Genomic DNA, 27,056 nt, shown 5'->3' with positions numbered 1-27,056 from the left:
AAGAACTACCACAGCATCCATGTGCAAGTGTTATTTGATGCACAAAACAAGCTGCGGGACATGGTGGCGAGGTGGCCAGGATCTACTCACGACTCACGGATTCTACGAAAGAGTGGTCTGTGGGATATCTTTGAGCAAAACCTAGCTGGCCCTGCGCCTCTCCAGGGTGATGATGGAAGTGTTGAGGCCCGTATGTAGGCAGGGCCTGGTGGGGCGCCGCCCGGCTAAATGTTTGTTAATGTTTACACCGTGGTGCCGTTGAAGATGCAGACGGAACAAAAATACGTGCACATATTCCTTACAATGAAGATACTATCGCTGTATTTCAACTAAATATCAATTGTTTATATTTATAATTCCATAATTATACATAAGAAGTGTAATTTAGGTTAACTGAAGACATTAAACGTCAAAGCGACGCGGAAGATTGACAACACTGGTTTCTCCAAAGACCGCCCCCAATCCTACTTGGAAGTGGCTAGTGGCACGGTGATGAAACACGCCCAAGAAATTCTCCCAACTGCGTGTGACGTCACCACGCCTAGGAGAGCACTATGATGAAACCCACCCCTGGTAGGAGAGATCATGGAAGTATTCAGGCTTGGGAAGTATGAAGAAGGAGCCCAACGGCCAGTAAAAGTTAGATTTAGGTCTCAAGCTGCTGCGAAAGAAGTGGTGGGAAAGTCATGGAAGTTAGCAAGAACAGAGGCCTACAAAAAAGTCTGGGTAAGAAAGGACAGAAGTGTGGAGGAAAGGAACACGATAAGAGAATTGATAAATCAAGTTAATGAAAAGAATGAAGCAAGGTCAAGAGAGGAGAAAAATAAGTTTTTCTGGAGAATGACAGACATGGACCTAAGGAAGTGGTACAGAAGGGAAGAGGAGACAGCTTGAAGGTGGCATACAGTATGTGAACGGGTTAATATCGTCAATGTTAGAAATAGGAGATTACCTGAGTAAGGAAAAAACAGATGTTTTGGGGGTTACGGAAACCAAATTGACTGGTAGTATAGATGCATTTAACATAGGGGATGGTAAATATAATGTATGGATGAGAAATAGAGAAAATAAACAAGGAGGAGGAGTGATGCTATTGCTGAAAAAAGAATGGACAGTGGAGGGTGTCACCTATGGCGAAGGGGAAGCGGAGGCCTTGAGTGTGGGAGTAAGACTGCAAGGGGGAGGATGCAGAAATATCGTAGTGGTGTATGTCCCTCCAAAAAACAATTCATGGACAGAAGAATTGTACAAGAAGAAGCTGGAAGACACATTGGATTGCCTAAGGAGTTTGCTGGAGGAGAAGGATAAGATTCTGATAATGGGGGATTTTAATTGTAAGGAAGTGTCATGGGAAAACTGGTCAACGGAAGGAAGTGAAGCTTCATGGGGGAACAAGGTTTTGGAATTGGTTGTAGATAACGTCCTCACACAGTGGGTGGAGGAAAATACAAGATTCAGAGGAGAAGACGAGCCATCTAGATTGGACTTGATAATCACCAGGGAGCCAGATACCATAGAGGAGATGAACTATAAGAGCCCTATAGGGAAGAGCGATCACGTACTTATCGAGTACATATTACAGGAAATCCCCGATATACGAAAGCTCGATGTACGAAAATTCGGATATACGAAAGTGAAAAATATAGGACAATTTTCGGTTCACGAAAGACATGCTTCATATCTGAAAAGTCTGACAGTTTCCGCCCACTGTTTACACTGCCGATGTCTATATCGGTTAGCGCCGTCAACAGCCTCACTTTTTCGCAGTGATTAGGCAGCAAGTGTCCATGTCCAGTCCTCCACTTCAACGCTCATCACTTAGCGTTGCCAGTTTGTGAACCCTTGCTTCGACTCGAATCGAAACACATCCCAGCCAGCGTGAGGAAATGTGAGGGTGATGGAGGGGTTGGGGGGCTTGGAGTGGTGCGGTGGTGTACTGTTTGGCACGTGTTTAAGTACTAGAGTCGAAAACTGGCCTTTCACAGCTTGGGAAGTAAACATTGGCAATGTTAAGTGATGAGTTGTAGTGACGAGTTAGAGGGGATTGTCCTAACATATGTAATGCATTTCTATAACAGTAAAGGAACAGGAAATGGTAATTGTTTTTAATTATTTATGAGCCTTGCGTTTCATTGTATTGTGAGTAGTAAATTGCTTTTAAGCATAGTTAAATTTAACTTTTTTTTTTTTTTTTTTTTTTTTTGCTGGCGCTGGTCCCTAACCCCCCAATTTATTAACAATCCTATGGGGGAAATGGCTTCGATATACGAAAAATCGATAAACGAAAGGTTTTTTCAGTCCCTAACCCTTTCGTATATAGGGGATTTCCTGTACAAGAAGGAGGTATAATAATCAGGAATGAGGACTACAGGAAAGAATGGCTTAACTTTAATAAGGCAAATTTTGAACAACTTGGGAAACATTTTGAGGAAGCACAATGGGATACTTTTTTTGAGGCTGAAAATGTGGAGGAAAAATGGGCCGTCTTTCTACGGATTTACAACGAAGGAGTGGAAAAGTGGGTACCAAGGATGAAAGAAGGCCAGAAATCAAGAGTGGTACAATAGAAAGTGTGTAGACGCCAAGCAGGAAAAGGAGAAGGCATGGAACAAATGGAGAAAAAATAGGAGGATGGACCTATGGAATGAGTACAAAAGGAAGAGGAATGCTTATGTCAAAACAAGGAGAAGAAAAAAGGAATTTTGAGAAAAAATATTGTAGATAAGTGCAAAGACCAGCCAAAACTGTTTTATAAGTTCATAAATGGAAAGTTGAAAAATAGAGATGAAATTCAGAAAGTTAAAGTTAATGGTGAAACTTTTGATAGTATAAATGAAATAGTAGAAGTGATGAATAATTGTTTCCAAACAGTGTTCACAAGGGAGAGTGAGTTTGAAGGCGTAGATGCAGTGCCGTGAATAGAGTGGGTCTGGAGAGAATACAAACATCAGCAGATAAAATTAGAAAATTATTGGAAGAATTAGATGCGAGGAAATCAGCAGGACCGGATGGTATATCAAATTGGGTGGTGAAAGAGTGTAACCAACAAATAGCTGGAAAGTTGGGCAACTTGATTAATGTCTCACTACCACAAGGGAAGGTACCAATGGACTGGAAATGGACAAACATCGTCCCAATACATAAAGGAGGAAGTAAAGAAGATCCATTAAACTATAGGACAGTGTCATTAACAAGCGTAGTAGCAAAGATGTGTGAAAAGAATAAAAAAAACAGATGGGTGGAATATTTAGAAAGCAACAGTATACAGTCGTCCCTCAAATAGTACGGTTTCGGTTTTATACGGATTGTCATGGAAGAATTTTTTTAGGATTTTTAAATTTCCCGCTCGTCGCACCAAGTAGCCATGGCATGAGTGGCAACACTGTTCTACCAAAACACCTGCTGAAAGCACCCTAAAGCATTTGAGATGGGTGTTCACCTTGCAGAAGAATTCAGATTTAGGAGAAGTTATGTTTTGCGATGAGTTACGTTGCCGAAGGGAGAGCATACCACGTGAATGAGAGCAGTGTTCGTTGTATCTGTTATCTTGGGTCTTGGTCTTAGTTCGGGAGGTAGTTGTCCCTTTCGGTCCCAACTACAGCCTTTGAAACGGCTTACTCCCTCAGGGCCAACACCCTGAAAATCTTAGTGTAAAAGAAATTCTTGCCGCAGTTACTGCCAGTGCTCCAAGAGTGCTGCAAGAGTGGAGATAAAGGCCGTCCTTTTATTAAGCCTCGTCATTGCCATGGTAACGGCATCTCACTCGCAGCAAAATGGCGTACGCTGATCTTCTTGGCGACGTTTAACATGCATTACTAGCTGTCTTGGCTGACGAACTCCTTACATCAGAAGATGAAAAAGGAAGCTGCAGTGGTTATGGTGGCACAGAGAGGTGAAATGCAATGGAAACACTTATATGTGTTTGTTTGGGCCGCCATATTTGCTGATGACGTCATCACAGCACGAAGGCGCTCCACCTCTCAAAGCCGGGAGTCAGCAGACGTGCCGAGTTGGCAACTCGTGCTGCTGTGTCACGCCTTTGAGAGAACTCAGGACGTTCCGAGAGTTCCGATTCCCTCTTTCAAACACAGCCCAGGAGTGTTTTTAACGGGGGCACTAATTTTATATAGATTTTCGAATAGTACGGGGATCCTGGGCCCCTAACTCCCGTACTATTTGAGGGATGACTGTATTAACGAACAGTCAATTCGGATTCAGAGGAGGATGATCTCGTGTAACTAATCTGATCAGCTTCTATTCAGGAGTAACTGATATAGTACAGGAAAGGGACGGTTGGGCGGATTGTGTGTATCTGGACTTAAAGAAAGCGTCTGATAAAGTACCACACAAGCAATTAATATGGAAACTCAATCATGTTGGAGATCTGGGAGGTTCAACATTGAATTGGATTATAGACTTTTTGACAAAGAGAGAAATGAGAACAGTAATCAGGAACAATAAATCAAGCTGGATGGAAGTGACGAGTGGAGTCCCCCAAGGATCAGTGTTGGCTCCAATTATGTTTGTAATTTATATTAATGACATGACAGAAGGGGTGACAAGCTATATGAATATGTTTGCGGATGATGCTAAAATAATGAGGAGGGTAGCCAATGAGAAAGACTATATAGCCCTAAGCCAGGATCTCGATAGAATAAGCGAATGGTCACATAAATGGGAAATGACATTCAATGCAAAGAAGTATAGCGTGATGGAGTTTGGTAAGAGCAGTAGACGAATATCGGGGAACTACTCTCTGAGTAATGAAAGAATCATGAAAAAAAAAGAGGAAAAAGATCTGGGAGTGATCATAACAGACAAGTTATCCTTTGGAAAGCATATTAATTGAATATCTGGGGAAACATACAACCTTCTTAGAAACATAAAAGCAGCATTTACATATCTAGATGAAGAAATGGTAAAGAAACTAGTAACATCGATGATACGCCCAAGACTAGAATATGCAGCATTATAGTCTATTGATTTTAACTTCAGCTCTTGGGTGTGACTCAGGGATTCCCCATGAGTCCGCGTGGGTGCCACATCACTCCATTACTCTCCTCAGAGAGGGTCGCTACCTCTCTCTCTCTCTCCCTCTTTTGCATGGTTGTGCAGGGCGGGAGAGTGAGATCTACTCGAGTTGTCCATTGTGGTGTAACGCTGAATGGTGCGGCCTGGCACCTGTTGCCAAGGTCCGTCAGGCGGCAACGTCGCATGAGCCACGTTGCCAAGTGATACTGATGGTTTACTGAGTCGTTGTCTTTCCCTCTAATCCCAAGCTATTCATAACACCATGCAGTTGTATTATGAATGTATATATATTCCATAAATAGATAACATACAGACTAGCAGTGAGACAGATCGCCATGCGCAGGTCATCGCTAGATCTGTAAACAATGGGGGTTTCCCCGGGCCAAGCCACAGGGCTCAAGTTAGAGTCGATGGACTATAGTGTGGTCACCTAGATTGAAGAAAGAAATTGGAAAGTTGGAAAGAATACAAAGAGCAGCGACTAAACTACCGGAAACTCTGAGAGAACATAATTATGAAGAAAGACTGGAGAAATTGGGACTAACAACACTGGAAAGAAGAGAGAGAGGGGACCTAATAGCATTGTACAGGATACAAGAGGGATTGGAGAAATTGGACAGGGATGACTTAGTGGTACGTGACAGAAGTGTGACAAGAGGAAATAGTAAGAAATTGAAGAAGAGCGACTGTAGGAGAGACGTCAAGAAATACAGTTTTCCATACAGAAACATAACAACATGGAATGGACTTGATGAGGAGACTGTGTGCAAAAACGATTCATGAATTTAAAGCCAAACTGGATAATAAGCGTTATGGAGACGGGACAGCACGAGCCTAGTACGGCTCTTTTCTTGTATTTCACAACTACGGTACCCTCTCGAGTTTCGCGCTATCCGAGTTTCATGATCCACAAGTTTCGTGGTTAGTCCTAAATTATTATCATTCCGACTTTCGCGCATTATCACCCCGAGTTTCGCGCTGCTTTGACACGTTTGGGTCACGTCTACTTACCATCGGCGTTACGCACGCTACCTTTAAAGGGAGTATCACACTGGACGTTTTCCTCCAAACATTGTGGCTATGGCAAGAGAGAGAGAGAGAATGTTTTTTTTTTTAAGCCGCAGTTGAAGGCGGCTGCCTTATGATTGGCTGACAGTTCTGAAAACAAGCTTCTGATTTACTAGGAGTCTGATGACGTCATCGCTGACGCTCACCCTATCAGCGGCTTCACCGCCTTAAGGCAGTGTCACAATGGCCGTTTTCGTCCAACCGTTGGGGCTACAGGCAATGCCCATACACCCAACCGGGAGCGAGTTCACAGTTATCCGTTAGCTTGTGTCACAGTGCTTATTTCTTCCCACTGCGTTGGCGCTACCTAGGGCAACTGGCAACTCCAACTTTTCCTGGTGTGTGTCACACACCGCCAAGGTCAGTTGCCTGTATCCACATCCACAACGTAAACAAAGCACTTGCCTTGTATCAACATGGTGTTGTCTGCTAAAGTAAGGGCTGTCGCGGCTTGTGCTTGTGACACCAGGTTACGGACAACCGACAACTCGCTCCCAGATGGGCGCACTGGTGTTGCCAGTAGCCGCAACGGTTAGAGAAAAATGGCCAGTGTGACACTGCCCCAAGGTAGTGAGGCCGCTGACCAGGTGAGCGCTGGCGATGACGTCATCGGACTCCCAGCAAATCACAAGCGTGTTTTCAGAGCTCAGCCAATCGTAAGGCTTCATCTGTGGCTTTAAAACAACCCGTTCTCTCTTCTTGTTTTCTTGATTTTTCCAAGGTACGTATTTTGAGATAACAAGGGAGTAGAGGAGGAAAAAAAGTGAGCTCTGGGGGGCAGCATGAGCCAATTATAATAGCGTCACCATAAACAGCTAGTTGCCAGCGCCATGACGGCCTAAGGGCTGACCATCAGGCTCAGTTGGATAGTCTACTGGTGCCATAGCCCACATGTCAAAAAAAAAAGTCGGAACAGTTAAGCACTTTTTCAGTGTTTGCAATACCTCGAGTTTCGCGATCCTCAAGTTTAGCGCTATACCTTCGAAACAAAGTGAGTGTGAAACTCGAGAGTGTACTGTAGGTAAATACAAGGAAGGAAAAGACTGAGGAAGAAGTAGATGAAATAACAAGATTGGGAAGATACGAGGAAGGAAAGAACAGGCCATTAAAGATTGAGTTAAGATCCCAAATGACAACATAAACCATCCTAAATAGGTCATGGAAGTTAAACAACTCTGAAGAATACAAGCAAATATATGTGAGGAGAAATATGACAGAGGATGAAAGAATGAAGGTAAAAGGAATGAGGAAAGATCAGAGGAAGATAAGAAGAAATTTTTTTGGAGAATGAAGAACGAAAAACTGATGAAGTGGTGGATAAGAGGCGAAGAGAGGGAGTAATGGTGTTGATAGAAGGAGAGGAAAGAAAGGGAGAAGGGAGGAAAGGTTTAAAGATTGCATACACTAACATAGATGGTCTTGTATCAAAGAAAATTGAACTAACTGATTATTTAAGGGAAAATGATCCAGATATAATGGGTATAGTTGAAACAAAACTTGTAAAAGAATTGGAACTCGTGCTGGAGGGAAAGAGCAAGTACAACATTTGGAGAAAAGATAGGAAAGAGGGAAAGGGAGGAGGAGTGATGATAATGACGAAACAAAACTTGAAAGTGACTGAAGTGAGACATGGAAAGGACAGTGTGGAGGTGATGGCTGTGCAGATACTGGTAAAAGGTCTTCTTCTTCTTCTTCTTAATGATTCCTCCCCTCAGTGTCGTCGCAAGGGTTGGTGGCGCCAGGGGACAAGGTCAGTAATGGCGCCCCCCACCCATGTGCACTGCCTCTCCAGCCCACCTTTCATTTAAAACAAAAATCTGGTTGATCTTTCCCATTAAAAAATAATTCTTCACTTTGGCGCCCCTGAAGTTCTTCGCCCGGGGACTTGTGTCCCTCCTAGCCTCCCCCCCTCGTGACGCCACTGCCTCCCCTTATCAGCCTATGTCCCCACTAAAACCAAGAGTTGGAATGAAGTAAGATATAGCGCTATGCTGGAAGATACAATACAGGCACTGACACACAAAATAAAAAATAATGAAAAGATAATATTAACAGATTTCAATTAGAGGAATTCTGGCCCTCAACAAAAAACAAAAAACAAAAAAACAAAACAAAACAAAACAAAAAACAAAAAAAAAGGCAGATTATCTGGAAAGCATAATTTGGTACAGAAAAGTGGGTCTACTATATAGATTTTTTTTTTGCTTATCCCAGTGTAATTCAAAACAAAGTTATGAATATTGAGAACATTATTCTTCAATAATCTTTGACACAGATGCAGTATTATGATAAATGAAATTATGAAACTTCGGTTGCACAGCAGCCTGAACCTACGACCTGTTGTTCATTGTTTTTTTGTCACCAAAAACTTCTGTACTATCAGTTTTAAGCACTTCATACACTAAAGCAATTAATAAATCACGAACACAGGCTTTACTTGTTCATTATATGTATTTATACCTTGGAGGAAGAATTTATATGACACTATATCATGAAGGCAGATAATCTCCTAGACCTAAATATAATGGTTTTCAAAAGGGATCTGTTCTATGTTGCATTCTTTATCACTCAAACCTTTTTTCCCCAAATGACTGTCCTATCTACTCCTATGCTGATGGCTCTACTCTGCAGTTTTACAATATCTTTTGCTGAATGGCCATCCCAACAGCAGTTATTTATTTTTAGGGAATAAACCAAAGAGCTTAAGGTCAGGAGATGCCAGGCCATAGAAAAAAAGAAAAAGAAATCTTTGATTTGCCTGATTTAACCCCTTGACTGCAGATTTCCTACAAGAAGACCTCACCAAGCAACAGGATTGGAAAAAAAAGTGGCTCTGCTACAATTCAGTGAAGAAAAATGTAAAGTCCTGCACCTTGGGAGGGAATATCCAGCATACTAATACCACATGGGAAACACTCCACTATCCACCACAGAGGTAGAGAAAGACCTTGGACTATATGTTACCAGGCTACCAGTGAAAGACAAATCCGTGCCAATCGCAGTGGATGGGTTAATAGCACAGTGTTTAGGGACAGTGAAAGTAAAATTGGTAAGTTTGACTGACTTCGGCTAAATACTTTTCTATAAAAAAATTATGATAAGTAAAAATATTATCAAAAACATACTGTATCTTTTGTGTGACATCACGTTCTTAGTTTTCAATTAATATCTACAAAAAATTAACCCTGAACCAACCAACCACAAAGCAAGCAATCCCTCGTGGGGATTTTTTATATCTTATGTTGCTGCAGAATAAAGCAGCAATGAATATGGCAATACATATTCAGCAAAAATTTATAAAGGCTAAATTTTCCCACGTTCAGAGCTCTCAGACTTTTAATTTTCGTGTATAGTAAATCTGTACGAGAAATTTTGTTGCTTCAATATGCTTTTTACAGACATTTTTATTTTTAAAATATATTGAGAACTTTTTGCGTCATGTCATCAAATGCGTTGATAACTTCAGTTTTGAGATATGGCTCGTTTTCTGTCAAAGTATGTTCTATGCTGGCTGTATTTATATGTAAGTTTTTTGTTGGTAATAAATATTTTATTTTAGGTTGATCATTGTTTTCATATATATAAATAAGTCCTAAACCTAATTGGCACCTGGTCCCCTCCAATAAAAATGGGATATTAGTCATTCTAGATATATTTTTTTTAAGTGTTAGCCTATAGCACGGGTAAGCTTTCTTCAGGGGCCTGGTGGTCAGCCCCAGCATGTCATGGCGCAGGCAAGTGTTTATAGAGGCACCATCTATTCTTGGCTCATGATGGCTCCTGGAGCTCATTCTTGATTCCCTTGGATGGTTTCCTCCAGGGTCTGGGTTGATGGGTGGTCTTCAGGACAGCATGTGGGTAGTTGTAGGCTACTCAGCAGTGACTGAAAAATCACAGGTGGTAGTGGTGGCTTCGAACCTGCGTCGTCCAGAATGCGGTGAATGCGGGGCCTGCACGCTAACCACTCAGCCACCTTCCTCTTTATCGCCAGGTTTAGTCAAAACCACCAGGGCTGTAATCTGTGCTGGACATCGTTTCCTTCGTCTGCTCTATTTTGTGAGTTGTTGTTCTTTGTAGTAGAAAGTAAAACAAGAGAGAAAGGCGTTCAGCAGTTGAAAGAAGCGTCAACGCTCCCTCCTCTCAAAGCATCTGAGGAGACACTGAGTGTGTCACTCACTGATGCGCCTCATTCACCACCCAGAGCTGCTTGATATTGACATACGGTGGTCCATATTATTAAATACTACCAGAACATAAAAAAAAAAAGTTAAAAAATGCTTCAAAATCCTTCAGAGACATGGGCAACAACAAAACACGTGTCGTGGCGTGCGTTGGGGCTCTTTAAATGAACGTAAACATTGCCGAATTAGAGATGTAAGGAATTGAGATATCAATGCGCCATTTTCACAGAAAACTGGCAACATTTCAAGGGTACCAAAACTGTAAAACCCAAATTTCGATGTTGAAGTCGAAAATAGTAATTTTTGTACGTCTCCCCACCTTAATGTTTGACATTTTTGTTATTTCATTCAGGGGCAGAAGGAACTTTGTGACCTTCTATATTCCCAAAACTTAATTTCTCCACCTGTCCATTAGATTCTATTTTTTTCCCTTCCTAAAGCTCATTTGTCCCCCTGAACATTAAACTTTCTTAGTCTACCCCAAACTCAAAATCTAAACTATAAACTTTATATTTAACCTCTTACAAAATTAGCTTACCCAAGATTGGGCATTTTATTTCAGCTCTGATAGTTTAATAGTAGGTATTTCAAGTCATTTACCACACCAACTCCTCTATTCTACTGGAATGAATCCCTTTAACTTCTTAACCCAGTAGCAGCGGGGATCATGTTTCTTAATGGTCCCTCTAAGCGAGAAAAATGAGAAAAAATCATCCCTCAAATAAACCATTTCATAATATATATCAAAGCATTTGTGATCAGATTAAGTATCATCTATTTTGGGGGGTTTAAATCATGGCACAAATCTGGCCCGTCGCTGCTACATGGTAAAGCCACAAATTTGGCTCGTCGCTGCTACCGGGTTAAAGTCTGCTGCTCTTCTAAACTTGTAACTACATGATTTCACCACTCTCCTACTTAAGGTCATCCCTGTGCAAGGGATGCAAAGCATTTGTGATCAGATTATGTATCACGTATTTTGGGGGGTTTAAATCATGGCACAAATTTGGCCAGTTGCTGCTACACGGTAAAGCCACAAATTTTGCACATCGCTGCTACCAGGTTAAAGTCTGCTGCTTTTCTAAACTTGTAACTGCATGATTTCACCACTCTTGTACCCTGCTACACAAGACCTACTTAAGGTCATCCCTGTGCTAATAATTTTTGTTTAGCCCTTAGTTGCCTAGATGAATAAATATAAAAAAATAGTGGTTCTAATGATGGTGGAAAGATAAGATCTGAATTTCCTATTTACCTTGCTACAATAGCAGGTGTCTAATGAGTAGATTGTGATGTGATATTGCTAATGATTGCCAACAAACTTACTATTTGAAAAACAGTTTCTGCAACATCGGTAGTTCCTCCTCTGTACCTGCGACCCTTCCTTCTGTTGATCTGCCTTTCCCTTGATCGTCGCTTCAGCACCAGGGACAAACCGGAGCCTAGGATGTGGTAATGTCCTTGTAATACCTGAAACACAGAAGTCTTTTCATGCTCTGCAAATATAAATTTTATATAGCTATTTATAGCTTTGATACCCTGTTCCTTTTGGGAAGGAAGTCCTCTTAGGATGGTGGTTATGGTAAAAGTCTCCAGTGCTCCTTGTTCATACAGTTTTTTGCAACATCCACAATCCCTATCCCTTCTCTCTCCATGTGTTCCTGCTACCCCCTACCCCCCTATCTTACTTGCAAACACCCTTTTCTATTAGATTTTTAAAACATCTGAATGAATTATGCTTCATCCATCCCATCATTCTGCACTCTACAGCTTTTGCTCTCACATGTAATGGAAATGGGAAAGAGTGAAGGGAGACCAAAATGGACATATAGAATGGGACATGGAGAAATATTAAAAAAAGTTCAAGAAGAGAGAGATCTGGGAGTCACAATACAGAATAATCAACAGTCTGAGAGTCGTGTTAATAGGATATTCGGTGATACGCATAAAATGGTAAGAAATATAGGATTAGCATTCCACTACATGGGTAAGGATATGATGAAAAAGATAATAACCACTATGATTAGACCAAAATTGGAATATGCGGAGACGGTGTGGTCTCTCCATAAGAAGAAACACATAAAAAAAAAAAACTAGAAAGAATACAAAGGATGGCAACGAAAATGGTTCCAGAACTGGAGGGACTGTCATATGAAGAAAGGTTAAAGGAAATGGACCTACCAACACTGGAACAAAGAAGAGAAAGGGGAGACATAACACAAATTTATAAATTATTAAATAAAATGGAAGAAGTAGACAATGAGGAGTTACTACTAACTACTAAGAGAAGAACCACCAGCTACACACGAGGAAACAGTAAAAAATTGAGGAAAGGAAGATGCTTGAGAGACAAAGTAATATAGCTTCCTGCAAAGAAACAAAGGTTTGGAACAGACTAAGTGAGGATGTAGTATCGGCGAAGAGTGTGCATAACTTTAAGGAAAAGCTGAACACATACAGATATGGAGACGGGACCACACGAGCGTAAGCCTGTAAAACTACAACTAGGTAAATACACCCACACCACAACACGTGCAAACATCATGTCATACCCCGAGAGTTTCATTTTTCTCTTTTTCCTCTATTTTCCTACACGACCTCTGCGTGTATCGAAACAACACATGAGAAATTAATCAAGACCCGGAGAGGGTATTTGCCGGCTGCCTGGGCTGGGATTGAACCCACGATCAGCGTGACGAGAGAGCCACTCCCTACCGAGTCGGCCAAAGAGGTACCCCACTGGCTAAGTGGGTTGTGGGAGGCTCGTTCATCAGGGATAGTCGCGGCACTACAATCATTCCTCATACCATTATATCTTGTTAATCTACAAGTTCTCCTGAAGTAACTTTTATTTCTGCTGCGCACATATCCTTGCCTCTTGACTCACTCCATGCCCATGTTAGAGAGCCATTAGTCATGATTTGCAGAACTATCCTATTCCTGAGTCCTCTTTTTATTGTGAAACCCTGATTATCTGGCTTCAGGTATCCAGAAAGCCCAAGCAATCTGAAAAAATCTGGCCGACTAAAATACAGAAAAAATTTGAAATACCTGCAGCGTGTAGCTGTTGAATTTTGCTTTCTGCCATTGTGCACACAGCACTGCAGCTCTGCCCCTCCCCTCTTCCTTTCTCTACCCCACAGAGGATGCAGTACGGTATGGTACAATTCCTTATGTCGTAATCAATACCAAAGGAAAATCAGTACCGTACCTTCATACCGTATCTATATCAAGAGAAGATGGTGCCACTATAAACACTTGCCTGCGCCATGACGAGCTGGGGCCGAACACCATCCAGACCCCTCAAGCAAGCCAACCGGCGCTATAGGCGTAGACGTAAAACAAACAAACAAACAAACAAACAAACAAAAACATAGGCTAAATATCATACCTCAGTTTACGAGTGCCTTATTTTACGAATGTTTTGATTTATGATAAAAAAAAAAAAAAAAAAAAAAAAAAAAAAAAATCACAAGAAATGCCTTGGTTTATGAGCAGTGACTTGGTATACGAGCATCCTGTGTGTAGATTTTTTTTTTTTTTAATTTGTCGCCACCTCAAGGGTGGGGACACGGGCTATATGGAGGCCGTCAGGATCAAGCGCGTAGGTCTCTCCAAGGAGGGACCACAGACCCTTGCCAGGTGACGGCTCATGAAGGGGAGGGAAGGATGCTGATAGACCGACTATTGGCTTACGTCAGCCTAGCCGACCAAGTCAGTCTTTCGACAAGGACTGGCGTGTGTCTTTGTACAAGTCGAAGACGTGAGCGTGGGTTCCTTTTGTTCGCCGCAAGACAAGAGTGATCAAAGCAGAAAAAAATGGAATTAGAGTCTCAGGGTTGCCACCTTGAGCTCAGAAAAATAAGGACCGCAACATCCCATTCTCCAATACAGAACAAATCCATATTTTAAGGAATGGGTGGCAACCCTAAAATTTCTTTAGCCTTCCATGACTGACATCACAGCCGCTGCCTGCTGCTGGTGAAGGCAGGAGGAAGGGGGGAGGGACGCTGCAACATGTATTTTACACGTATTTCAGGATGACCCTTGACACACATAATTTTATGGACTGGTTTTGTGGTTCACCGAGAAATGCGCTCACTACAGTTTTCAAATACTGAAGTTTATCTGCTTAACCATTCAGACAGCCAAATACAAACAAATGGCATTCTGTATTTTGTGGAAAGGGTAGTAAGTTGGCAACTCTAATCTCAGTCTGCGTTGTAAACTTGTAGAGATAGCACCCATGGGCTCGTGTCCTATTGTATTTGTGCTTTGGTGTGCGATCTTTGTGTTTTCAGTACTACAGTGTGTGTTCTTTGTGCTTTAACAATGTCCCCCAGAAAGATGGTTAAAAAAAGGATGATGTTGCAAAAAAGAAAACAGGAACGGCGGATAATATGCTCGCAACATGAATGGGGTGAGAGCTTCGGCGGCTTGTATGCCCTCCTGGACGTGACTGACTCCCGTTCACCCTCCATCTTGGATGATACATCGGGTTAGCTTCACATTGGTGGTCGAATGTAGTTCCAGTGCCTCAAGATAGGGAAACTGCGGCTGCGGCAGTGTGAAGCCTACACCTCGAGAGAGCAGTTGTGGAAGTCTCCGTAACTACCATAACACATTGATTTGTGTCTTTTATTATTCATCAATGCTATTTGTTAGTAAAATTACTTTAATTCTGTATAAAATAACATATAAAACGATTTTTATATAAATATTTTTTTTATATAAGGGACACATTAATGGGATTCACATTAATTTCAATGGGGAAATTCGTTTTGGTTTACGAGTGTTTTGGTGTGCACGCAAAACTCTGGAATGAATTGAACTCGTAAACCAAGGTATGACTGTATTGCCTTCATACATACCATTCTTGTATGATAAAGTATCATACCTCAACTTCATACCTGATATTGCACCACACAGGGGTCCTTTGGGAGGGCTGAGACAGGGCCACACCTTCCTAACCACACTTACCAGAGTGACCAAGCCTCTGAAGTCAGGGGTCAGGTCAAAGATAGGGGGATTAATTACAGTTGCTACCCTACTAACCTTCCCTCAGGTCTGGTGAGGGAGTTAGGAAAGGTCACTCAGTCTCCAGCAGGTGTGGCTTGGTATGAAACGGTACGAAAAACGTACATAAATTTTTTTTTACCTTTGTACCATACTGTATAGGTAGTTTGGAAAGTTTTGTTTAGTCGGCGCAACATCTGTGGTCATATGCCGGAGAGAGACAGAGGGGGAAGGAATTATAGGAGAAGGGAACAGATCCCAGAAGACGGGACACAACCCCCGATTAATACCTGGTACTCATTCACTGCTGGGTGGACAGGGGCGTAGGGTACTGGAAAAGCCGCCCAAATTTTTCCACTTCGCCTGGGAATCGAACACGGGCTCTCTTGGTTGTGAGCTGAGTGTGTTAACCACTGCACCACAAAGCCCCCGGTATACACTGTATAGGTAATCCTCGAGTTACGACATATGCAACTTACGACTGCTTGCATTTATGACCAGTCCAAAAATAGTAGTAGGTTTTGGTTAAGTAGCGAGTTGACATTTCAAATATCCCACCGTGGGTTGAGCAGTGCTTTGTTTATGCAGTTCCCATGCTTCCTACCACTCCTTCCCCTTCCCTGCCAATGTCTTCATATGCTAGCCCTGGTGGGCTGGGATAAGGCAGGAGGGGGGAAGGGTGGGTGGGCAGGGCCAGCCCACACAGACTTCCCTCTCAGTTGCTTGTGGAACTAAAGCTGTAAGTATTCCTCACAGTACCTAGTTGCTACTCTACCAGTAAGTAGGCCTATTACAACCAGGCAAATAACATTAGTAACACTTGGTTGAGTAATGAGTTGATATTTCAAATATTTTGCTGCGGGTATAGCAGCAATTTGTTTACACAGTTCCTGCGCTTCCTACCCCTCTACCTTCCCCACCGCTGTCCTCACACAGTGGCCCAGCAGGGTTGGGGTAAGGCAGGAGGGATGTAAGGCTGGGGTGGGGTGGGGTGGGCTAGGCCAGCCCAGCAATGCTTCCCCCTCAGTTGCCTGTGGGATTCAAGCTGTAGGTACTCCTCACGCTACAGTAACTAGTCACTACTTCACCAGTTTATAGACCTACTTAAGGTCAGGCCAATAATATTAATAATATTTGGTTAAGTAATGAGTTGACATTTCAAATATCTCACCGTAGGTAGAGCAGCTGTTTCTTTACCCGGTGCTCCAACACCTCCCCTCCCTACCCCCAGCTCGCCACCATCTTCATGCGCTGGCCAATCCAGGCTCAGGTAGGGCAGAATTAGTTTATTTAAAGAAATAAGAAAGAATTATGCCTCATATACTAAATAGAAAATACCCGTACATGTAAAAAAAAAAAAAAAATAAATAAATAAATAAATAAATAAATATAAAAAAGTAAAACATCATGTGGAGATAGATAAAAAAGTTGACCTGACTGAGCAAAACCAATGTGATGTTTGGATTCAGCACATCAAAAGTGTCCTAAATAAGCTAAAAAAACTTAGACAATAAATTCATTGTTGGCTAGTGTTATTTTTCTAAGCAGTTTAGCATCATCTGCAAGCATACTCATGTAACTCTTTACTTTTTCTGGCATGTCATTTATATACATTAAAAACATTATAGGCGCTAACACTGATCCCTGAGGAACTCCACTTGTGACTGTTCTCCATTCTGATATTTCATCTTTCAACACAGTTCTCATTTCTCTGTTTGCTAGGTAATCTTTCATCCATTCTGACTTTTTCTCCCCAATCCTCCTCTATTTTCTAGTTTCCACAGCAGTCTCTTATGTGGAACTTTATCAAATGCCTTTTTTAGGTCCAAAATTGTGGAGTCTGCCCATCCATCTCTCCCCTGCACTATATTTATTACTCTTGAGTAAAAACATATTAGATTTGTGACACAAGATTTATCTTGTCTGAATCCAAATTGACTTTTATTTATTATTTTCTCTCTTTCTGTATGGTCTATCCGCTGTCTCTTTATCTTCTCACACAGCTTGCGCATTACTCTTGTTAGAGAAATCAGTCTATAGTTCAGAGGCTCTTTGTTTCCTCTCTTATATGATGGGACCACATGTGCCCTTTTCCACTGTACTGGGACTTCCCCGGTCTTGATTGAACAACTCATAATATCATGAACTGGTTCTATTAACTGTCCACTGCACTCTTCTAGTACTTGACCTGATATTTCATCTGGACCCATTGCCTTCTCACCATCTAGTGATTTTAATAGCCCCATCATCTCCTCTCTATCCACTTTTATGTTATCCATACTCTTGACACTTTTCTTCATTCCTCTTTTCAAATTCTGTCTCCTGGGCAAATACTTTCTGAAAGTTTTCATTTAATATTTTTTCACAGATTTCCTTTGTATCCTTATAGACTTGGTCACCCACTTTGATCGCATTCACAGCTTTTTTCCTCAATTTCTTATTTAAGTGTCTATAAAAAAGTTATGGGTCCTCCTTATATTTTTCTATTATGTTCTTTTCACACTTTTTTTCTTCTCTCCTCACTATGGTGTAATTATTTTTAGCTTGTCTACAGCTTTCCCTGTTTATGGCATTCCTTCTCCTTTCTAAGTTTCTCCATGCTTTATCTTTCTTCTTCTTTGTTTCCAGACATCTTGTATTAAACCACTCATTTTTTTCCCACTTTTCTTTATTACAGAGTAGGGTACCCACTTTATCACACCTTCATTGTAAGTTTTAAGGAAGTAATCATATTTTTTTTGTAATTTTTCCAGCTTTTTCATATCTGACCAATTTATACTTCCAAAACTCTCAATTCATTATATTTACTAAGCTTTATTGTTATTCCTTCTTTTCTCTTTATGGTTTTCTGATCCAGTTTCTTCCCATTCTTCCTAAATTTCTATTTGTAATACTACATGGTCACTTTTTCTGCACACCTGTCACACTTCACTTAACAAGCTTTAGTGAAAATTGCAGATTCATCTTCTCTAAATCTCGTCTCTTCCTTCACCCATTGTCATGAGGTTTTCTGTGGCCAATTTTAAAACTTTAGCTCCCCATGTATTTTCTTCACCTTCCACTTCAAACTTTTCCCATTTGACATTTCCCATTCTTCCTAAATTTCTATTTGTAATACTGTACTTCATGGTCATTTTTTCCGCACACAGGAGGGCGCCAGGGGGGGGTCCCTCCTGGGCACACAGTATGTCCTATGGCTTTGAAATTTTAGTATGTTGTTTGTTGGTGTAAATGTATGACATTCTGTGAATTTTGTGAAATTTGGGTGAATGTGAAGGGGAGAATCAAACTGAGCATAAAATCTTCTTTTTGTTTCAGACTTTAGTTTTTAGTTAATTGCTTTGAAAAAAAATACCATAGAAACTTTGTGTATATATCTACATTTCTCATTTTGTAAATTTTTTATTTTTTGTTTTGGCTTCGAAAAAAAGAAATTGAATTTTTTCACTAATAATTTTCTCCACTTTTCTCCCATTTTCTTTTTACATTTTTAAAAAATGTACAAAATGAAAAAAATTGCCATTTAGTTGTAGTTTATATTGATACCTTACAAAAGACTGTCAGATGTTTTGTCGATTTTGTGAATTTTTTTGAAGTGTAAAAAACAAATTTCCAAGATTTTGGCTCCTAAAGATTTTTTTTTATATTTCATGTGTGTTGCCTTCAGCTTCGATCCTTTGTTTTTAATATATTACTATCAAGTGAGCTTCATAGTTGTTAGGGTGATGCAACACAAGGTTAAATTATGAGGTTTATTCACATTATGTTGGTATATAATGGTAGCGAGCTTATGGAAGTTAAGTAACAATATTATGACAACTCATTATTCTGTTGGTCATGGTAGCGAGCTTACTGAAGTTAAGTAACAATCCTAATTAATAATTATCACTCATCACTCCTATTCACCTTAAAGGGCTCACTCATCTCTTCAGACTATTACAACTACATGAAGGATGTGGTACACTGGCCATAACTTAAACAAATAACCGTTGCTAAATAACAAGCTACCCTAATCAGGGTTCAATGATACATAATTATTACAGAAAAATGTTCTCTTACCACCCATATGTGTTCACAGGGATGATCATGGAAGCAAGGTAGTCGTGGGGGTTCAAGGCACCAAGAAGGTGGTCATGAATCCACACAAACATTGGACTTTACAAAAGACACTAAAAATTTCTCCTTTTCTATTACTGAGTTAATCATGGGATGAGACATTTGTGCGGGTCTAAGATACCAGAGGGTGATCATGGATCGGCACAACAAAGGGAAACTTTACATATTTTACTACACAACAAGGGGATAACCGCTCAGTCAGTAGGGGACCTGCGTAAGGAGAGGCCAGAGCTCGTCTGAGTTTAACTGTTATAGGTATAATAATAACATTGTAACACACTAAATAATCACTGTCCGTAGGAATTAATTTCACATGTACCTGCATAAGGAGAGGCCAGAGCTCATCTGATAGGCAGCTCTCAATGCCTTCCCTACTCGCCTCCTCCTCTCCCCTTTGGCGTGGCTGCCGGCTAAACTAGGATACTACCGGTGGTTGTAGTTACAGATACTTGGCCTGTTCCACTAACTCAGGAGTTCAGAGACAGCTGTTTCTCTCTCCCACGTGACTTAGGTGAAAAATTCCTCCTCGTCGATCCCCGTGGAAAAAAAAAAAAACAAACAAACCTTCACGATGAGTCAGAACCACGCGATGCTGACCCATCACTGGTTCGTCTGTCTGTCTGAAGGTCTGCCCAGCCGCACCATCACATAATTCACAGTTAATACCTTAATTACTTACGATGATCGATTGTTCTGGTTTTCCCCGCATTACACATGTGTCTTGCCATTTGTATTCATTTGATTGGCATGAAATCTTCACATGATTGTTTATACCTTGTTGACTTACTGGAGAAGGATAAGGCATCTGGTCCCCCTTTATTATAAAAAATATTATCACTCAAAGGTGGTGGTGGTGGTGAGGTTGGTGTGAAGACAGAGTCGTGACTCTTGCTTCTAACGTTGCTTTCTTGTATGTTTCTTGGGTCTCCATTTTGTTCCAGAAGCCTTCTTCACGTTCATAAATCTGCTCATGGTTGCTTTGCGCTTGTACGCCATTGTAGACGTTTTTGGGTTGTAGCACATTACACAGTGCCCTTCTGCATCTTTTGTTATCCTACATTTTCATCGCTTGCTTCTGTTCTTGTCTCAATTTTGCTTTGTTTGACTGACTAAAGTTCTTTTTTTTTTTTTTTACGTCACGGCCTATTGTGCCGATAGGCTTCTTCCTGGTGGGGCCTGATGGTCGGCCCAAGAATGTTTATAGTGGCGCCATCTTGTGTTGGCTCATGCTGCCCCCGGAACTCATCTTTGAGCTTCTCTTTGGAGAGGTCATCTAGAGCCCAGATTGATGGGTGGTCTTCAGGCCAGCATGTGGGTAGTCTTAGGCCACTCGGCAGTGTGGAATTCGATAGTTCCTTCATTCCTTGCCACCATATCACGCACTGTGGGTTCAACTTAAGCAGTTTGAGTTTGTGGGTTATAATTTTAGGTCCTTACGTAGTAGGCGTTTCGCGTGGTGTGAAGACGCATAGTAGGCATGCTGTACTCCCTGAACCTCATCAGCTCTTTTCTAATGGTTCACTTGCTACACCCACAAGGTCACTTATTTTCTTTGTTTGATGGCCTGCCTCCTAGAGAGCAATGATTTGCTATGGTTTCCCTAATAACTCCTTGCTAGGGGCTATAGCGTGTACAACAGAAAAAAAATGCATTCACAACCATGATAAATCTAAGCATGTCTATGAGAGAGATGCAAAAGTTGGAAAGTTTTGTTTAGTCGACGCAACATCTGTGGTCATATGCCGGAGAGAGACAGAAGGGGAAGGAATTATAGGAGAAGGGAACAGATCCCAGGAGACGGGACACAACCCCCGATTAATACCTGGTACCCATTCACTGCTGGGTGGACAGGGGCGTAGGGTATCGGAAAAGCCGCCCAAATTTTTCCACTCCGGAGAGAGGTGCAGCTTAGATCTTGCTGGTGTGGCAGCTTCTAACTGACTGAGGAAGGGTAATGCTGATATAACTCAACAAACTCTTATTACGAATAAGGTTTACCTGCTACAGTACTAACCTGTGGGTTCCTTACATCGCGTGTCCGTAACTGAGAGACCACCACTTGAGGCTCATCAGCAGTGGTCAGCATGGTGACAATGCCATCAGGGAAGAACCTGAAGAGATTATTAGATATTTTCATCTACTGAAACTGCCTAAATTATAACTCACACCATTCAAATACTATCATCCCAGTGTCTGCAACTATCTAAGATGAGATCACTGTGGCCATAGGGTACAGGTAACTCTCGATTTACGCGAGTTTGGTTTATGCGCTTTTGAAATAACGCGGGGTCCAAAATCCAAATAAATGTTTAATTTACACGTTTTTTTCACTTATACGCGATATTTTATGGAGTGGCCACCAGATGTCTCACGCAGCTGGACTCACACGGCGCCGTGGCCACACAGCTGAGCTCAGTTCTTCCCGCGCACCACTTGAACAACAATACAGTACCCACGCTGCCACGCTACTCAACAATAGGGGTGAGCAGGTACCGGTACCAGCTATACGGTACGGCATCGGTACCAGACTGCTCGGTACCAGTACCAATACAAGTCAGTCGCTCATGGTGTCCCTCATTTCTTCCTCACACGAGTGAGGCTGAGACTGAGTGCCTGAGTGGATATCTCGGTGATATGGATACACACACTCTCTCTCTCTCTCTCTCTCTCTCTCTCTCTCCACTGAATGAAGTGAATATTTATTTTTCGATAGAAACCTACCTCTTGTTTGATTTACATTGTTTTTGATTTACGCGACCTCTTCAAGGACACAATACTTGCGTAAATCGAGAGTTACCTACTGAAAATTCAGTACTGCGGTAGCGTTCGTCACTAGTCAATATAAAAAAATACTTCAGTGCCTATCCCGGCTATCCATTGACTAACTAATAACTTGTGATACAAAAAAAATAAAGGAGGACTGGAGGAGGGAGAGAGGGAGGCAAGGGAGGAGGAAGGGGGGACAGGGGAGTAGAGGACGGGAAGGGGAGGAGGGGGACGGAAGGGAATGCAACTTTCCGAGGGAGGAGGGCGGGGACAGGGAAGGGGGAGGAGGAGATCAGCATCATGTGAAAGAAGAGGAAGTGGGAGGTGGGAAGGAAGGAAGGAAGGAAGGAAGGAAGGGTGGTGCGACAGCTGTAGTAGCACTAGCCAGGGAGGAATGGCAGGGAGAATATGGGGGTGAAGGGGAAGGGTAGGAAGGGGAGGTTATAAGAGAAAGGAAAAAAATAAAAAAGGATAATATACAAAATGAACCGATTTTGAAGGAGGAATAGAAAGAAAGGAAGATTATGGAGTGAAAGTATAATTCTCTCTCTCTCTCTCTCTCTCTCTCTCTCTCTCCACTTCAGGAATTCCACCTACACCACTTGTTTCCTCACATCCTTAGAAAAATATCATCATCTCTTTTATCAACTATTCGTGGACTTATGAGTGAATAATGTATTACAGATAGCTATTCAGAACTGGTGTCTAATATAAGTAATAGGGAGCATGAAATTGGATAAAGAGGTTTGGATAATAAGTGAAAAATAACAAAAGTATATATATAAATGCACTCACCGCAAAAGAAATCAGTCCGGTGATGTACTAGGCTAATATTTTTTTGTATGACTCTCTCTCTCTCTCTCTCTCTCTCTCTCTCTCTCTCTCAAACAAGAGTGGCTTTAAAAACCAGAAAGTGAGCGGGCAGAAGAGATGTTAGTGTTGTGTTTTAGTGGTAGTTTTTTGTATATCTTATTGATAGTAAAACGAACTGAAATGAAAATGTGACTTCATGGGTCCATGCACATTATCAGTGGGAGGCTACATGCAAAATTTAGTGAGGCTAAGTAACAAAATAAAGTCCGGATGCCTTTTTATTATTTTGAGTTTGCCTGCCTAATTTTTTATTTATCTATTTTTTTTTTTTACATCTGTGCCTATAGTGCCGGTAGGCTTGCTGAGGGGCCTGGATGGTATTTGGCCCCAGCCCGTCATGGCACAGGCAAGTGTTTAAAGTGGCGCCATCTTCTTTTGGCTCATGCTGCCCCCTGGAACTCATTCTTGATTCTTGGACGGTTTCCTCTAGAGTCCGGGTTGATGAGTGGTCTTCAGGACAGCATGTGGGTAGTTTTAAGCCACTCGGCAGTGACTGAAAAATCCGAGGTGGTAGCATGGGGATTCGAACTCACGTATTTAGGTGGTTCCGCTGACACTCGTCAAGGATACGGAGTCTATGGTATGTACTTACCTGAGTACTAGTACTGAGCACTTAGGGGCTCTTGTACAAATAGACTGTCACCTAAGAATCCAAAGACAATGGGAGGATGTGGGTTAACTATGGCCTGAATCACACAATAGGGACAGTCACGGCCAAGACATGGTCCATTCAGTCTGGTCACATATAACATGCATTTCAATGGCAGAATCCACCTTGGTAGTAATGGTCACTTCATGGTCTAGTCACTCTCCAGTCACAATCCATTCAAAAGATATCCTCACTGGACAAGGAATGGACCATGACCAGAACTGCTTCATCCTTCATAGAGAGAAGTATTACATCATTCAGCTTTGAATGGAATTTTTTTCAAAAGTACCAGCATTCATCATCATCATCATCATCATCATCGTTTAACGTCCATTTATTCCCTATGGTGGGGTTGGACGGAATATGAGCCTCCTCCACTGTTGCCGGTCCACAGCCATTTCTTCTGTGATGTTCAGCCTCCTCATATCCTCCTTCACCACCCTTCTCCACGTCTTCCTTGGCCTTCCTGGTGGTCTTCTGCCCTCTACCTCAAAGTTCAGTGCTCGTCTCAGGATGTGTTCTTCTCTTCTCTTCACATGTCCAAACCACCTTAATCTGGTCTTACTCAGCAACTCCTCCAGGCCCTCCAGGCCACTCCTCCTCACCACTTCTTCATTTGAAATTCCATCTTGCCGTCTGATTGCCATCACATATCTAAGCATTCTCACATCACATCGTATCAATAGTGCTTCCAGCTGTTTCGTTGTAGTATTCATTCTAAAATAACCAATATTTACTTTCATCCTCAATCAAGTGAGGAAACAGTTTACGGTATTCCCGATCACTCTTCCTATCTTACAAGAACAAATAAAGTAACATAAATGGAAGAAGTAGATAACGAGGAGTTACTACGAAAAGAAGAAACTACCACCAGGAACACAAGAGGACATAGTAAAAAATTGAGGAAGGGAAGATGCTTGAGAGACATAAAAATATATAGCTTCCCGCAAAGAAATATAGAGGTTTGGAACAGACTGAGTGAGAATGTAATATCGGCGAGGAGTGTGCAAAGCTTTAAGGAAAAGTTGGATAAACATAGATACGGAGACGAGCCCACACGAGCGTAAAGCCCAGGCTCTGTAAAACTACAACTAGGTAAATACTTCATTTTCCAACTTTTTTTTCTTTTCTCTACTTCTTCATCCATTTTTTTTTTGTGTACACTACCCTCTCGAGTTTCACGCTTGCTTCTTTCCGAAGGTATGACGCAAAACTCGAGGATCGTGAAACTCGAGGTATTGAAATCCATGTAAAAGCGCTTATTGGCTCCGACCCGTGGAAAATAATGACTTTTTTCAACTTTATTCCCTTAATTGTTATCACAATTTTTTCGACTTTACTCCCTTGTTATCTCAAAATACGTACCTTGTTAATAGGCAGAAAATGGGAAGTAAGAACAGATTGTTTTGAAGCCCCAGTTGAAGGCGGCTGCCTTACAATTGGCTGGCAGTTCTGAATACACGCTTGTGATCCACGTGGTGTCGTCTGCTTAAGGGCAGTCGCTCACGGTCACCCGTGGGCCAGTTGGACAAACCTATATTTTTCAGGTAGTTTTCTGTGTTATGAAATAATCTGCTAACTCTTTCTGTTGAAAATCATGAAATCACTAATATCATGATTGACTTTTCAATGCCTATTGAACGTAAACCGCTGCCGCCGCCGCAAAATAGCTCACAGAGAGGTTCAACTTGTTTACTGTTTCCATATTTCCCTCAGAGCTCACAAAGATCACAAGCAGACAGACTATAACAAAACCAGGCAAATTAATACTTTTAATGCTGTGTATTCCCACAGCGTGCATGCGTGGTGGACAGCAGAATAACTAATTTCATCGGGGAGATATTTCTCGCAATACCAGCCAGTGTAGTGGACCTTCTTCTTCTTCTTTTGACCTGTAATGCTTTGTATCACTTCTTAGGTCCTCCTTCTCCACACTTTTATACTTCACAACATGCACTTAGGGCCGCTTTCACAGTCATTTTGTTTGTTTTGATCGTTACCAATGGCGGCGATCGCCGCAATAGTATTTCTACGTGAAACTGTCTGATGGGTAGTGGCAAGTGTGGGGTTAGCCTAGCCCCGCACTTACCACACACTCAACATCTCTCGCTTCGTCTACAGCCGCCACTACCCCATCGGCCAGTTTCACATGAAATGCTAAGCGGCGATCGCCGCCATTGGTAACGATCAAAATAAACAAAGTGACTGTGAAAGTGGCCCTTAGTTACTTAACAGTGAACGCTCTTATACACTTCACCCTGAACTTAGGTATTTGTCTGTTCTTTTCTTTCCCTGATTTTGCTTTTCTATGCCCTTTTTGGCTATTTTTCACTATTACTTTTCACCGTCTCTGCCATGCATTACAGGTCAAAAGAAGAAGAAGAAAAGGAAAACAACACTGGGAGATCTACAGTTTTCATAGACTTGATCTAAATATTTCTGGACTGTGGTGCCCCAGCACGGTGTGTTCTCTTATCTTGTTAATCAAGTAGTAAGCAAAGCAGCTCTGCCAGTCCATTTTATGAATCTCTTGTTGGGCCATCTTCCACTGCTCCTCACTCCTCAGCCACTGCCGTCGTCTGTTTGTTTACATGCATCCGTTCGGTACCCACGTACCCACGCTCGTACTCACAACCGTTTTCCATTCACAAGGATAACCAACAACTCGCTCCCGGTTGGGCATGTGGGCAACCGTGGTTGCCCATAGCCCCAATGGTTGGACACCGCCTTTTAAGGCAGCAAGCATAACGCTGACGGTAGGTAGACGTGACCAGTACATGTCAAAGCAACGTGAAACTCGTGGCGGTAATGCATGAAAGTCATGATGGTAAGAATTTAGGACTCAGCGCTAAACTCGAGGATTGCGTAACTTGGATAGCGCGAGACTCCAGAGGGTACTGTATGTGTGTGCTGCCTGTAGCACTGGTAGGCATTCCTGAGGGGTCTTATGGATGGCCCAGCCCGTTCATGGTGCAGGCTAATTATACTGATCGTGACTGCCGTGATGTATGACTCTTGCTTGGCCGGTGCTCCTCTTGACCAAAGTCTCTGAGGTTAAGGTTGACTGAAGATCCAAACAGCATGTGGGTAAACTTTTGCCATGCGGCGATGACTTTAAAAATTAGCGTGTTTTGGTGGGGACTCAAACCTAGTCCATGCTACGTCCTCTGGCTCTCCATGCCCGCATGCTAACCACTTGGCCACTGCCTCTCAATGGTGATCATCGCCTAATTTGTTTGTAAGCTGGAAAGTTTCGTTTAGTCGGCGCAACATCTGTGGTCATATGCCAGTGAGAGACAGAAGGGGAAGGAATTATAGGAGAAGGGAACAGATCCCAGGAGACGGGACACAACCCC

General features: G+C 41.9%; 1 protein-coding gene across 5 annotated transcripts in view; it reads right to left on the bottom strand.

Moving 5' to 3' along the window:
- The window catches only part of LOC127005780 (F-box only protein 9-like), a 172,449-nt gene that overhangs the window by 11,404 nt on the left and 133,989 nt on the right, over positions 1–27,056 (bottom strand). For 3 of the 5 annotated variants that reach the window (XM_050874875.1, XM_050874879.1, XM_050874874.1), the window contains 2 exons: positions 21,427–21,523; positions 11,607–11,750 (listed from right to left, as the gene is read on the bottom strand). In XM_050874875.1, coding sequence (XP_050730832.1) covers positions 11,607–11,750; positions 21,427–21,523 — 241 coding nt within the window. Of the gene's footprint in view, positions 1–9,772; positions 10,169–11,606; positions 11,751–21,426; positions 21,524–27,056 lie in introns of those variants that run through there. The other 2 variants (XM_050874876.1, XM_050874877.1) reach the window with 2 other exon arrangements.

This window comes from Eriocheir sinensis, chromosome 31 (genome assembly GCF_024679095.1).
Source record: "Eriocheir sinensis breed Jianghai 21 chromosome 31, ASM2467909v1, whole genome shotgun sequence".
NCBI lineage: Eukaryota > Metazoa > Arthropoda > Malacostraca > Decapoda > Varunidae > Eriocheir > Eriocheir sinensis.
This window is presented reverse-complemented; position numbering and strand designations above follow the sequence as displayed.